The 14,210-nt window shown below is 32.6% G+C and overlaps 1 protein-coding gene across 1 annotated transcript; it reads right to left on the reverse strand.

The window, feature by feature from the left end:
- Positions 1 to 9,799: 9,799 nt before the first annotated feature.
- Positions 9,800 to 14,131, reverse strand: LOC143049530 (hatching enzyme-like). Its single transcript, XM_076223137.1, has 5 exons — positions 14,116 to 14,131; positions 13,777 to 13,852; positions 12,177 to 12,316; positions 11,266 to 11,508; positions 9,800 to 9,927 (listed from the first exon to the last, which is right to left on the reverse strand). The coding sequence occupies exons 1-5, from the start codon at positions 14,129 to 14,131 to the stop codon at positions 9,800 to 9,802; spliced, it is 603 nt and encodes a 200-aa protein (XP_076079252.1).
- Positions 14,132 to 14,210: the final 79 nt, after the last annotated feature.

A 14,210-nucleotide genomic window follows, 5' to 3' on the forward strand; every position in this document is an offset into this window, starting at 1 on the left:
AGATTGTGAAATGGCGTTTCCATTCACATTGTTGCATTTACTCATGAACTATTCAATCTAACCTTTTCAAATTTTAAGATGTTGATACTGATGACAAAATGGAGGTCAAATTTGATATTGACGATTTTCACTTTCACCATTCATCAGTAATGGTTCTTGTGATATTGCCAGGACACAAATAAATATTAATAAATCCGGTTTGCTGTCGTTGTGACAGCCTCTTGTTCTTTATAGTATCCTCAAATTTCAAACAACAACATATATAAAAATATGAAGTATAGATGAGTGTGCACCACAGTCTAGACAAGATAAAAAGAAAGAACAGTTCCTACTGCAATTTTATGAACAGTATTGTACAGGGAGTATATCCAGATCCCATAAAGTACATTCTCTAGGATAGCTAGAATGGACTTTAACATTTTATTTAATGGATAAGAACTTTAGTACTGTATTTTGATGGACATGATATTTTTCATATTGTGCTGTCTTCATTCTATTATTTTTTTGTTTATTATTCATTATTTATTATAAAATAGGTTGAAATATTGCGCTAAAATGGGCATTGATAGTTTTCATTTGTGCTAAAATGAAATGTTGATCTAAAATAGGTTATACTTTAGCGTTACAAAGTCCGATTTTTTTTTGCTAAAATGTCCTCCACTGTTAATTCTATGTGTTAAAATTTCTTTTATATTTTAGTCTTGATGCCATTTAATTAACTACAGAGGTAATAATTAAATGCAACAGTATAAATACTGAATATAGTGTCAACAGGAGTAATCATTAAATGCAACAGTAATCATAAAATACTACTCCAGAAATATTGAATACTGTGACAAGGGAGGTAATCATTGAATGCTAGAACAGAAATACTTAATATTGTGACAAAGTAGACAATTATTTGATGCTACAACAGAAAATAGTGAATATTATGTCAAGGGAAGTACTTATTTAATGATAGAACAGAAATACTGAATATTGTAACAAGGGAAGTAATCATTAAATGCTACAACAAAAATACTGAATATTGTGACAAGGGAGATAATCAAAATGCTACAACAAAATACTGAATATTGTGACACGGGAGATAATTATTAAATGCTACGACAGAAAATACTGAATATTGTGTCAATGGAGATAATCAAAATGTTTCAACAAAAATACTGAATATTGGGACAAGGGAGTTAATTAAAATGCTACAACAAAAATCCTGAATATTGTGACAAGGGAAATAATCATTAAATGATACAATAACCCTAACCCTAACCCTAAATTATACTTCTCAAAATACTATGATTTTTAATTATGGGAGACACTGAATATTCAATATTACTGCAGGTTTTATTTAGTAGAATATGTGAAATAACAATGCAGATTGTTTTGCTGGCCCCCTCACTCCTGGACTATTGACTTTGAAAAGAGAGGGGCGAAAGATACCAGGAGTCGATTTCACAAAAAAACTTACGACTAAGATTGGTCTTAAGTCATGAACAAATCAGTATACTTACGATAAATCTTAGTCGTAAGTTTTTTTTGTGAAATTGACTCCTGAGGGACAGTCAAACTCATAGATCGAAAATAAATTGACAAAGTCATGGCTAAAAAATGAAAAAAAAGACAAACAGACAAATCATAGTACACAAAACACAACATAGAAAACTAAAGACTAAGCAACACAAACCGAACCAAAAACCGGGGGTGATCTCAGGTGCTCCGGAAGGGCAAGCAGATCCTGCTCCACATGTGGCACCCGTCGTGTTTCTAATGTTATTACAAACCCCGTAAACAGTTTAATTCGTAGGTCACATTCGTGAAAAGGGAAGGGACTGTAATTACGGCATAAGGAACAAATCCGATATCATCTGTGAAACGGTTATTCCATAACGGTCAACCAACACGTGATGATTTCAACTTCTTGGTTTAATAGCTACCTTGTTAACAGCAACCCTCTACCAAGAAAATCATGCTAGGAAATACAAGCCCGAGAATATCATATCAATTGGGAGATATATACTTAGTATGCACGCGCTGCTGCAATGTTGCTACATAGAAATAGAAAGTTCACTATTGGGAAGCTGAAATCATCTCTTTTGTCGTAAAATTTTGTTTTCAACCGACCCTCATTGTAAATTTCTAGATGTGAGTCAATATATGAGGCAGACTTAACTGTATTTGTTGTATCCTTCATCTCTAGTTTGAGAGGATAGATGCGTTCAACACGGTCACCAAATTTTGAATTATTTTAAGTGAGGGAACATCATTTATATAGCGAAAAGTAAAGTTAAAGGATATTGCTTATTTATTTTCTATCTCCATACGAACAACCTGTATGAAGTCAGCCTCATAATAATAAAGGAAAAAGTCAACAAGAAGAGGGGCACAATTGGTTCCCATTGGCAATCCCAGCAATATACCGTTGTTTGTAAGGACACGTATGTAGTTTAGGTATCCGATACAGTGATGGAAGATCCAGTTCTTCGTCTTTGGTTGAAATTCAACATAAAGGAACACACTTATGATAATCCATGATTTCCTCTTCGGTAAGTGTCGTGAGGGGATATGTTGAGTTTCCAAGTGAATTGTCAATACCTAATTCATTAATCAAGCAGTTTATGTAATAAGAATTACACACACAAACGATGTTTTTTGTGGCTTTGTCTACAGGAACAACAACATATTTGTCATGGAGGAATGACAAGTGTTAAGCAACATTTTGGTCTTTGTATGATTAGGTCAGTTTATGAGGAACCACTAGTGGTAGGTCAATATTATTGGGTATGCAGTTGTATTAGCAGTGGCACATATAATTTCAATTGAGATTATTTGGCCCAACCCCCTCAGTCATGATCTATTGACTCTGAAATATTTGCTTAATTTACATGTATTAGTTTGTGATTAGATCAGTTTTTAAAGATAAACCACTTATATTAAGTCAATGATATTTTGCATGTAATGTATTGGCATTTGCAAGTCTTGTGTACATGGAGATTACTTTTACATAGTTTACAAGTTAATGTTTTTGTTTAGGTTTAGGTTTGTTGTAAGGTATTTGGTATTCAATTTTATAAGCATTGACACATCTCATATCCCTGATATGGCGATTGTTTAGACATGTGCCTTCAGACAGTCATTAATCACTGATTATGAATATTTGTATAACTTACATGTTAAAGTATTGCTATTTTATTTCAACATTTGCATTATCAAAATTTCAAAAAAAGCAAGACATATCTCTGTGTTAACATTTTTTAAAATTTATCATTAGCTTTCCTTTGAGACTTGAATCCTGCTTCATGGTTAATATGAAATGCTGATTGTTCTATAATTTGTCTATACTTATGTGTAGTGTTAGTAATAACTTATTCGAAAGTGTTTAATTCCCGTAGTCAACTTTGGTATTAAGGGTTACGCTTGACCGTCCATACTTCTGTTATCCCATTCAAAAGTCAGTCCCATGTTTGTTACAAAGCTTGAGCGAGTGCATTTGTGTCCTCAGACATTCTTTTTTAATTTAGTTTTTGGAAAATGACGCTTTCAGCGTCTTGTTCCAATACTGCTGACCTGAACTTCCATTACATTTCTCTGCCTTTCGCGCTTGGTTTCGTATATTTTCTTCCCCATTACATTTCTCCGCGCTTGGTTTCGTATTTACTATTCTACATACAAACTGGAATCTGCTTGTATCATCATGTATAGAAATCAAACGGGAACCAGTTTACATACCTCCGGTCCTTCTTATTACCAAAAAGATCGAAGTGTACCAACCAATGTAGTTAAGATACTCATAAATCTATTTTTATAACTTTATTGATTTAATGTGAAGTAAAACTAAAACATTGTTAAAACATTAAAGATATATAATTAATCGGGGAATACTTGATAGTCTTTTCGTTTTACAAACAACTGCCTTTTTTATAAGAAAATATAATATGTCCGTGTTGGTCCACTTTCTACAGACTGAAGTACCGGAAATCCGACTCAATCTTTGTTTACAAAGTTACACCTGTAGAGTCTGTAACAGACTGTATCTGTATGACATGTGAATAAATTGTCGATATAGATGCTGGCTTTAATACAACGATTTGAGAGAGCGCCGCCGATTTATTGGCGGGGCGGGAAAACAGATTTGAAGCTCTCTACGTTTGATGCGTGCACAACAGTGTCGTCATAGCTGATTCGGCGCGATCACTGTCTTACAAAGGATGAGTTTGCATAATGTACGGTGTTTTAATGTGAAGTAAGTTTTTGACAGTTGTTATCCATTCGTTTGATGTGTTTGGACTTTTGATTTTGCCTTTTGATTTTTGATTTTCCTTTTTGAATTTTCCTCGGAGTTCAGTATTTTTGTGTTTTTACTTTTTACTTAGTGAAATGTCAATAAACTCACAGTAAGAGTTATTCTTTACTTGCTTTTCCATTGTTTTCCACAATAATTGTTGCGTGGTATTCTTTGAATTTCTCTGCAAATATGGTTCTCTTTGGACATGCTTTTTTGAGGAATTCGTCTGGTTCAATAGCGTAAATCAGCCCCTCAACTACTTTTTACATAAATACTAACTTTGGCTTCAACTCCTTGTTCGTCCTTGTCTGGAGATCTTGTTGAAGTTCCAGTTTGGCAAGCATGTTGGAGACTTGTTCATCCTCTCTTGACTTGTAATCTCTGGAAATAAATTTTGCCGCTTGACATGTTTTATTTTATTTCCGGGTAGGGGTATCCAATCTGACACAAATTTCAATAACTGGAATGCCATCCAAGTTGAATATATGGTGACCCACTATTACAGCATAATTACTTGGAATTGTGCTTAATACCATGATGGTTCAAAAGCATAAACTTAAATGGAGACAGAAATTTGACATGAAAGATTGTGGATTAGTGTAAATCAAAAATTAGCTTACTATGATATATGGTTAAAGAATGAATATCAAATAGGGCAGAGTTGTTATAAAATATCAATATGGCAGAGAAGTGGTTTCAAGTTTCATATAAAGGGACCTGACTGACATGAAATAAAAAATCAAAGGAGTATCCCTATTTGTCTAATCTTCAAGATGAAATAAAACAAGTATAACAATATTATGCTATTGTATAAATCTACAGAAATAGAATTTGCTTCAAGTAACAGAAATAACTATGTCACTAGTAACTTATTTAATAAGTATGTGGGTAATTAGTCCTATAACATATGACCTCGGGTCCCGGGAGCATTATTTACTATTTCTATTTACTGTTCTGATAAAAAAAATTACTATCAATGTGTCACACTTCGATTTCAAAATTAAAAAAATAATGAAAATATCAGTATCAAAACGTTAAAAATTTAATAAGAATGCGAAGTCATATGTTATAGGACTAGTGGAGTATAAGAGATTGTTACAACAGGCTCTTTGTAATCATTTGGTTTGAAAGGATACTAGTCCACTTGTATTTTTGTCCGTCTGATGAGTTAAGCCTTTTTAACTGATTTTGAGAGTTCGCTCTTATGTTGTACTGTTATACCACTGTCCGAGGTTAGGGGGAGGGTTGGGATCCCGCTAACATGTTTAACCCCGCCACATTATTAATGTCTGTGCCTGTCCCAAGTCAGGAGCCTGTAATTCAGTGGTTGTCGTTTGTTTATGTGTTACATATTTGTTTTTCGTTCATTTTTTTACATAAATAAGGCAGTTAGTTTTCTCGTTTGAATTGTTTTACATTGTCTTATCGGGGCCTTTTATAGCTGACTATGCAGTATGGACTTTGCTCATTGTTGAAGGCCGTACGGTGACCTACAGTTGTTAATGTCTGTGTCATTTTGGTCTTTTGTGGATAGTTGTCTCATTAGCAATCATACCACATCTTCTTTTTTATAGTAGTCTGTATTCTTGATTTAGAAAAATGTAATTGCAAGAAAAAAATTACACATTACTTAGAGTACTTTAGATCATTCAGGTAGTCGTTTTTTAGTATGTACAAATGAACAGCTAGTAATCATTGGATATTGTAGATCATTCCAGTATTCTTGATCACCTATTTATTTGTACCAAAAAAACAGCCAGTAGTCATTGGATACTGTAGATCATTCAGGTAGTCTTGACTTATTTATTTGTACAAAAAAAAACAAGCCAGTGGTAATTGAATACTGTAGATCATTCAGGTAGTCTTGACTCTTGATCTGTTCATTTGTATTAAAAAAAACCAGTCAGTTGTCATCTCGACTTCACACACGCATATACGAATATCAATTAGATGCTTACGAGACATGTTGCAATGTTAAACTTTTTACGGTATGTGAAAATCAAGACTTGCATAAAAAATATCCCAATATTAGAAGCAGTGGCGTCATTTTTCCTCAGAGCTTTCAGCTCTTTGATTATTTACATTTTTTTAAGAGACTTCTATCTTTGGACATCTAATGATTAGGTATATGATTTTCTTCCTTTCCAGTGATTCCTATCTATTCACCATTTATTACATCATTCAAACTAACAGCCAGAGAGTTTGAACAAAAGCTGAATAACAAATCTTCCAGAAAAATAACACTTATCATTAGTTGGATATCTATTCTCATGTATTTCCTGGGCAAATAAAGGCAACAGTAGTATACCGCTGTTCGAAATTCATAAATCTATAGAGAAAAAACAAATCCGAGTTACAAACTCAAACTGAGGGAAACGCATCAAATATAAGAGAACTACGACACAAGAAACACAACATTAAAATGTAATACACACAGAAACGAACTATATATATATATGATATAACAATGGCCATTTCCCTGACTTGGTACAGGGCATTTTCAGATAAAAATTGTGGGTTGAACTTGGTTTTGTGGCATGTCAAACCTCCTGCTTTAATGGCAGTGTTAATTATAACATTAAGATTACAATATCACATGACAGGACTACAATACAAATAAATGGGAGAAAATATAGGACAAAGAAACAAACAAAAATTTAGTCCTTGTATATATGATGAGTTTATTTAATAGCCAACAACAGGTACCTGGTTAACAATTTAATACGCTAACACACATTAAAATGCTTAGGGATTACCAATTTTGAAAAGAAGTGTATGCAAACGTTGGCAGAACAATCAAATCTACATACACGTTTGATGTCCAAAGTTGTCAATTGACCCTTAAGGACTTATTGCCCTTTAAGGACAATTTTACACAATTTGTTTATCATGATTTCTAACTTTAAAATATCTCCTTCTTTGAAACTACTGAACCAATTCCAATTAAACTTTAGATGAATTAGTCTTAGGGTATCTAGAATAAATTCTGTGTTTCATTGTTTGTTTCATCAAACAAACAAAAAAAGCAGCCATGGCCAAAAATAGAATATAGGGTTAAAATGTAGTTTTTGGCTTATATCTCAAAAACTAAAGCATTTAGAGCAAATCTGATCTGACTTCACAATGTTCTTTAAGTCAAGTTCTATCAGCCATGAACATTTTAGATGAATCTAACATTCCATTGTTGGGTTGCTGCCTCTAAATTGGTAATTGAAGGAAATTTTGCAGTTTTGGGTTATTATCTTGAATAATATTAACAATAACACGAACCCAACCAAAACTGGAGGTGATTTCATGTGCTTCGGAAGGGTAAGCTAATCCTGCTCCACATGTGGCACATGTCGTGTTGGTCATGTTATTACAAAGCCGGGAAATAATTTTAAATCAGTAGGTCACATTCATATAATGGGAAAGAGGTTATAGTTTCTCGATAAAGAACATATTTGATATAATCAGTAAAACAGATATTTCATAACGGCCAACAAACTCATAATGGCGTCCGTAAAATTTACAAAGTGATGATATCAACTTCACAATTTGGAACTCTTGGTTTAAGAGCTTCCTAGTGAGCAGTAATCCTCTATCAAGGAAATAATGATAGGGAATACAAGACGGGGAATATCGTATCAATTGGGAGATATATACTTCGTATGCAGCCGCTGCTGAAATGTTACTATTTAAAAATGGAAAGGTCACAATTGGGCTTAAATCATCTCTTTTGTTGTAAAGATTTTTTTCAACCGACCCTCATTGTCAATTTCTCGATGTAAGTCAAGATAGGGACAGACGTAACTGTATTGGTTGTATCCTTTATCTCTCTAAATAAAGGCAACCGCAGTATAAGTAAAATTATAAAAAAAACTGAGCTCCGAGAAAAATTCAAAACGGAAAGTGTATAATTAAATTGCAAAATTAAAACACATTGAACGAATGGATAACAACCGTCATATTCCTGACTTGGTACAGGCATTTTCTTATGTAGCAAATGGTGGATTTGACCTGGTATTATAGCTAGCTGACTAGAAGACTAGACTCATTAAAGAACATTTCAACAAATTTATGTAAATGCATTTAAAAGAAGTAACATAAATAAAAAATGTGACTGACACTTAATCAATTTATAGAACTACACTTAGGGAAGGCAACTCCAGATCAATTTTTTTCTCCATTTTTTATGCCCCCATGTATGGGCATTATATTTTCTGGTCTGTGCGTCCGTTCGTTCGTTCATCTGTCTATCCCACACCAGGTTTACGTTTTTGGTCAAAGTAGTTTTTGATGAAGTTCAAGTCCAATCAACTTCAAACTTAGTATACACGTTTCGTATGATATGTAGCCCAGTAGTCTACACTCTGGTGTTGACATGAATATCCATTATATGGTCATTTTTTTATAAATTAACTGTGCGGAAAAGTATGAATTATTAAAAATGCTAAGGATTTTCTCATCCCAGGAAATGATAATGTTTGGAATTTTGGGTACTCAATGCTTTTAAATTTTATACTTATTTGGCTTTATTACTATTTTGAACTGAGCGTCACTGATGAGTCTTATGTAGACAAAACGTACGTCTGGCGTATTAAATTATAAGCCTGGTACCTTTGATAACTATATATGATAGTTCTAATTTGAATGCCAAATTAGAGTATTGGCCCCAATTTCACGGTCCATTAAACATAGAAAATGAGAGTTCGAGTCGGGCATCAGTGTACTGTGGACACATTCTTGGTTCTAACTGCATTGATATTATCTCGAAGTTTCTTTGTTCTTCCAAAAGGGAGTACAATAATTAAGATACCGTAATTTTGAAACCGCAAAAATTTTCAGATGAAAGAATCCAAATTTCCTTTCATCCGATAATTTTGAACATATTTAAAAATAGAATTTTAATTAGACAGATGTTGAGATCTTGTATCTTTTAGAGCAGGACATTTGAAAAAAATGTAGTTCGTCTACAGCTGCATTTTAACATAGCTTATACACTTTCTGTCTTCAGCTTTTATACCAATATGCCTCACTCTCTCAATTTATCTGTTATCAATTTCCATAACTGCAACAAGTGTATTTTTTACAGTCAAGACAGTTAAATTTTAATATTCAAAGAGCGAAGCTTGCCGAGCTTTTTAAATAATTAAAATTTAACTGTTGAGAGTGGAGAAATATCGTAATACACGAGTTACAGTGGTGGAAACAGTTTCTCTTATGGTTTTTATCCATTCTTTTCAAAGATTTGAAGTGACGTCATCAGGCATGGTCACCTTTTTTCATGACGTCATCAGACATGGTCACAATAAGAAAATTCAGAAGAAAACAAGAAAATTTAACGTCACAATTACATTTCAACCAATCATATGCTGAGAACAGATTTTTCACTAGTGAGGAGAAATATTTTCTCACACCGGTCAGGAAACGTGAAAATGAAGCAAAATTAGAAAAAACAAATGTATCATAAATCAGAAGTACTACACATTTTTTTTATTCACAATAGTTAATTAACATAGGTCCTATGAGACAAATATTTCATGAAATGATGAAAATGTCAAAATAGTACAATATAGGTACCATGCTTAGTAAAATGGAAATGTTTCCTCTAATCACTAGTGAAGCTGAACAAGGCAGTTGTTTAGAGGTCGTACCAGTTCCACTGCCTATAAGAAGAAAGTTTGAAATTGAATGAAAGTACATATAAAAATGAAAAACCATTTCATAATAAATTTTTGCGTACCCCTCCCACTTGGTTCAATACACAAAGATACAATCAATATCATATAGATTTTGTCAATAAGACATTCAGTACAAAAAAATACATAAGGTACATAAGGACAGAGATTTCAAGTTGTTCATTTTAAAGAGGACTTATTTGTGTTTTACTGTGGGTTAGTTTAATCCACATTGGCTAGATTTATAGCAGTAGAGTTGATATCTCACAAAACATGTTTAACCCTGACAGATTTGTGTGCCTATTCGCTTTACTCTGTTTGCCCATACTATTGCACTAGGTGACCCAATATCGCCAGGAACCTGCAGTCTTTCTAGGTAGTCTTGTTTCCCAAAATTGTGGTACATTTGTATGTTTTGGAGTTATAAGTGTTGTATCCATTTCACTGAATTAGTATACTTAATTGTTTTCTGGCCAGCTTCAGCTGCATGTGCGCGATTTTCTAGCTACATTGAAAACCCGTTGGTAGCTTTGGGCTGTTTCTTTTTTTTTTTTACCTTTTTTGACACGTTGCCAGTTTCCTTTTTCTTTTCTATTAAGTGTAAATAAAACATGCACATAGGACTTCGACCATAATATACAGCACAATACAAAAAGATTGATATTCGGATAATTGTCTTACTCCATAGTCTGATAGTAAAACATTATAAAATGAGATTCTAAATTGTTTTTTTATTATTCCAGTTGCATATATATATATATTTGTTAAGGGACATTGAATCTTAATTCATTTGATTTGTTTCCTTCTTTCTGAAATAATAATGAATGTATATGTTTTATATGTTAATTTGTGTTGGTTACGTAAATATATATTTTGTATATGAAAATTCAATTGCATTAATTAATTGAAATTTAAAAGGAATGAATATAAAAGATTCTGGCTACAAATAACGAAAATTTTGAGGACGTAATGACAGGTAGTTTCTTCGTGACCACAGAAGCATGTGCCTTTTCAATTTGATTAATTTTGATATATGGCCCCTTTGAAAAGTACTCTTGAGGCTCAAATCCTCCAAACATAATTGTTCTCTTCTAGTGCCTAGGTTTAATTGCAACTGTCTTAATGTTATCTTGGTACATCATGTGACGAATTTTGCTGCTTCTAGTGGCAAGTTTTTACATAATCAGGCATATTATTGTATTAAACATACCTTCGGAACTTAATTAAAGAAAAACAATATGAAAAAAATAGTTTTTTTTTAAAGAAATAGATGACGTTTATCAACCGATAAATCATTAGTTGTTACAAATATAATTGATACATTACCATAGTGAGCAATGATTGCAGCTCTATCATATGCTTGAATTGTATAACCCGCTGTATAACCAGGGTAATATGGATACATCAAAGCTGACGTATCATCAGTATGGCGAAGTCCTAACAGATGTCCTACTTCATGAGCACCAATAATGAACAAGTCATATCCTGCTCTATTTATCACCCATGTTTCACTGTCATCAAAATGACACATTCCACCTGGTGGGTAGAACGCATGAGCTAAAACTCCACCTGAAATATACTCCCTGTCATTTTCGTAATGTTCTCACAGATGATAAAAGAGAAAACATAACTTCATACAATTGCTTCATTTGTAAAATTGATGACGTTTTCCAAAAATTTTATTGGTTACAAGAAAGCAGAAAAAGTGAAAATATTGTATCTATGACATTTCAAAAGGTCACACAATGTTTGCGTAACTACTAACTGGACAACATGTAACAAGTGTTATGGCACTAACAATTCATCGTTTGTAAGGAAGTATTGTTGTTTGTCTGAAAATAAATGTTTCAGAAGGAAATACAGATAAAATCCTTATTTCCATTTAGGAATTAAGTTGAAAATTCTTCATCATTTTCTATTAGATGTCTTATTTAACATGTTTAGATTTTAAGTAAAGGACGATCATATAAAAAAAAATCCGATTTCTGCATTGATGAATAAAAATATTAGGGAATCTTTTTCAATTGAAGATGTCAAGAAATATAATAGGCATTTGTTTGCAGAATAAATATTTTACTTTTTCAATTGTCTACTGTGACATTTTAGTGAGTTTTTATTTGTTGCGTTTTGTTAGCCACTGATTATGGTCATCCTTGTAGATATATTAAATTTTATAGTTAACTCCTATTGGAAATTCTCCGCTTCACAGTATCTAGAATATGTAGTGCAAATATTACCTTCTCCATCAAAAGGATTTCCATCATTGTGATCCCAAGTTTCAAACGATATGACAATATCACTGGTGGAACAAGACGTTTCGGTAATCTCAATATCTGCTACATCTGTCCAGAATTTGAATGCTCTTGCGATCTCAGACCTAAAAAATATTTTTCTTCAAACTTCCTGTGTCATAAATTATTTTATACTAAACTGTTTTTCAAGCTCTTGTTTCTCCTTAAATGAAATCTTATTGTGCTAAATGCTAGGGAGAAGGGTTATATTGAAATATATTATCCTGATTATGAAATAATCTATTTATTTTGAGATGCATTTTACGGTTAATATTATGATAAGATAGAAGCTGAAATAATCAAACAATCTATTCACCGAGATAACTTGATGTTGCTTGATTAAAGGTAAATGTTAAAATTACCAATCTCTCGATAAGGATTCGGTGCATTAATCAGAAATGAGAGTAATTGCCACTAAAACAAATTTTAAGTGACAATAAATCATCTGTCTGAAAATTTGCTGTAAATTATCGTTTTGTAGATTTGTTGTAAAGGGTTACTTAATTGACTAGGATTGTCAGTTTTCTGCGAAAGGTGTTTGGTTTTCTCCAGGCACTTCAGCTTCCTCCACCAAAAAAACCTGACCACCACGAAATAGAACAATGTTGTTGAAAGTTGCGTTAAAAACAAAAAAATTTGACTAAAGTAAAGTCCATGATATTTGGTATGCAGTTATGTTACCATTAGAACATTTCATCTTTATGGAAATTCGCTGATTTGGCCCAGTCCCTCAGTCATGGTCTACTGGTTTTGAAACTTTTGCCTACTTTATATGGATTAATTAGTGAATGGTATTTGATATACAGTTTTATAAGCATTGGCATTTTTCATTTCCATAGAGGTTATTTGACAATGCACATTCAGTCATGGTTCATTCACTTTGAAAGTTTTGCATATCGTCGCTGGGCTTCTAAAATGTCGTATATGCCTATTTTGGCTAAAAATACTTTTTGACACCAATGGTCTGGGCGGGAGGAAATCTTTGGTATTACAAAATAGAATATAGTTAGACCAATCAAAATGTGTGAAATAAGACATATTACAAAACTGCCAATGTCAGTTGTTTGTAAAGTTTGCTTCCAAAATATTGTACGATAACTTGAAAATCGTTGTAGAATGGCTTTGGGAAAAAAATGATTGTTCATTTCTTTATTTCTGTGAAAACAATTTAAGTTCTTAGATAATCCATAAATGTCAAAGTTTTTATTTCACTGCTATTTACAAAAATGTTCAAGTTCACATACGACATTTTGGAAGCATGCATTTTGCCAAAATTTTCAAAGCCTGTTTGTGAGATATTTTTTTCTTGAACAATTTGTAATTTACAGCATTTTAGAAGCCCAGCGACGATATACTTTACACGTTGAAATATTGCCATTTGAAATTCATCATTTCCTTATACATGTTATACTATCAAAATTTAAAAAAAAAACAGATATCTGTATGAATTCAACTCAATATGTCGAGAGTCCAATCTAGACCAAGCTACATGTAGCATCATAAAATTGAATCGTTTGAGTTTGATCTATCAGTTAGACAATTATACCTGATTGGAGCTGAAGATAAATCATCTGTTTCTCCAGTAATTCGGTACGTAAGAGACTTTTTGCTCCATTTTGTACCTTCAATAAGAAAGATTTAATTGTCATCATCACAATTCAACAAATATGTATAGTATTTTTAAAAGCCAATCTACTGATGATACAGTCCTAACCACCGTTCTTGTGTGGAATCCAGCAATTGTTTTGTGTGTTTGACCCAAAAATACTATTCACTTTAGAACGAGAAAATAGACAGCACTAATTCATGCATGCAACTGCTTGTATCATTTTCACATTCCCATACAAAATGTTAACTATACTGGTCAAATTTTCAAAGGATATACACTGATATTCCTTCATGTTTACGCATACTGCATTTGATATGTTTGTTATACTTGATTTTTCAATGTTTTTCATTAAAAACAGTTTTTTCCCTTGA

The sequence above is a fragment of the Mytilus galloprovincialis genome, chromosome 10 (assembly GCF_965363235.1).
Source record: "Mytilus galloprovincialis chromosome 10, xbMytGall1.hap1.1, whole genome shotgun sequence".
Classification (NCBI taxonomy): domain Eukaryota; kingdom Metazoa; phylum Mollusca; class Bivalvia; order Mytilida; family Mytilidae; genus Mytilus; species Mytilus galloprovincialis.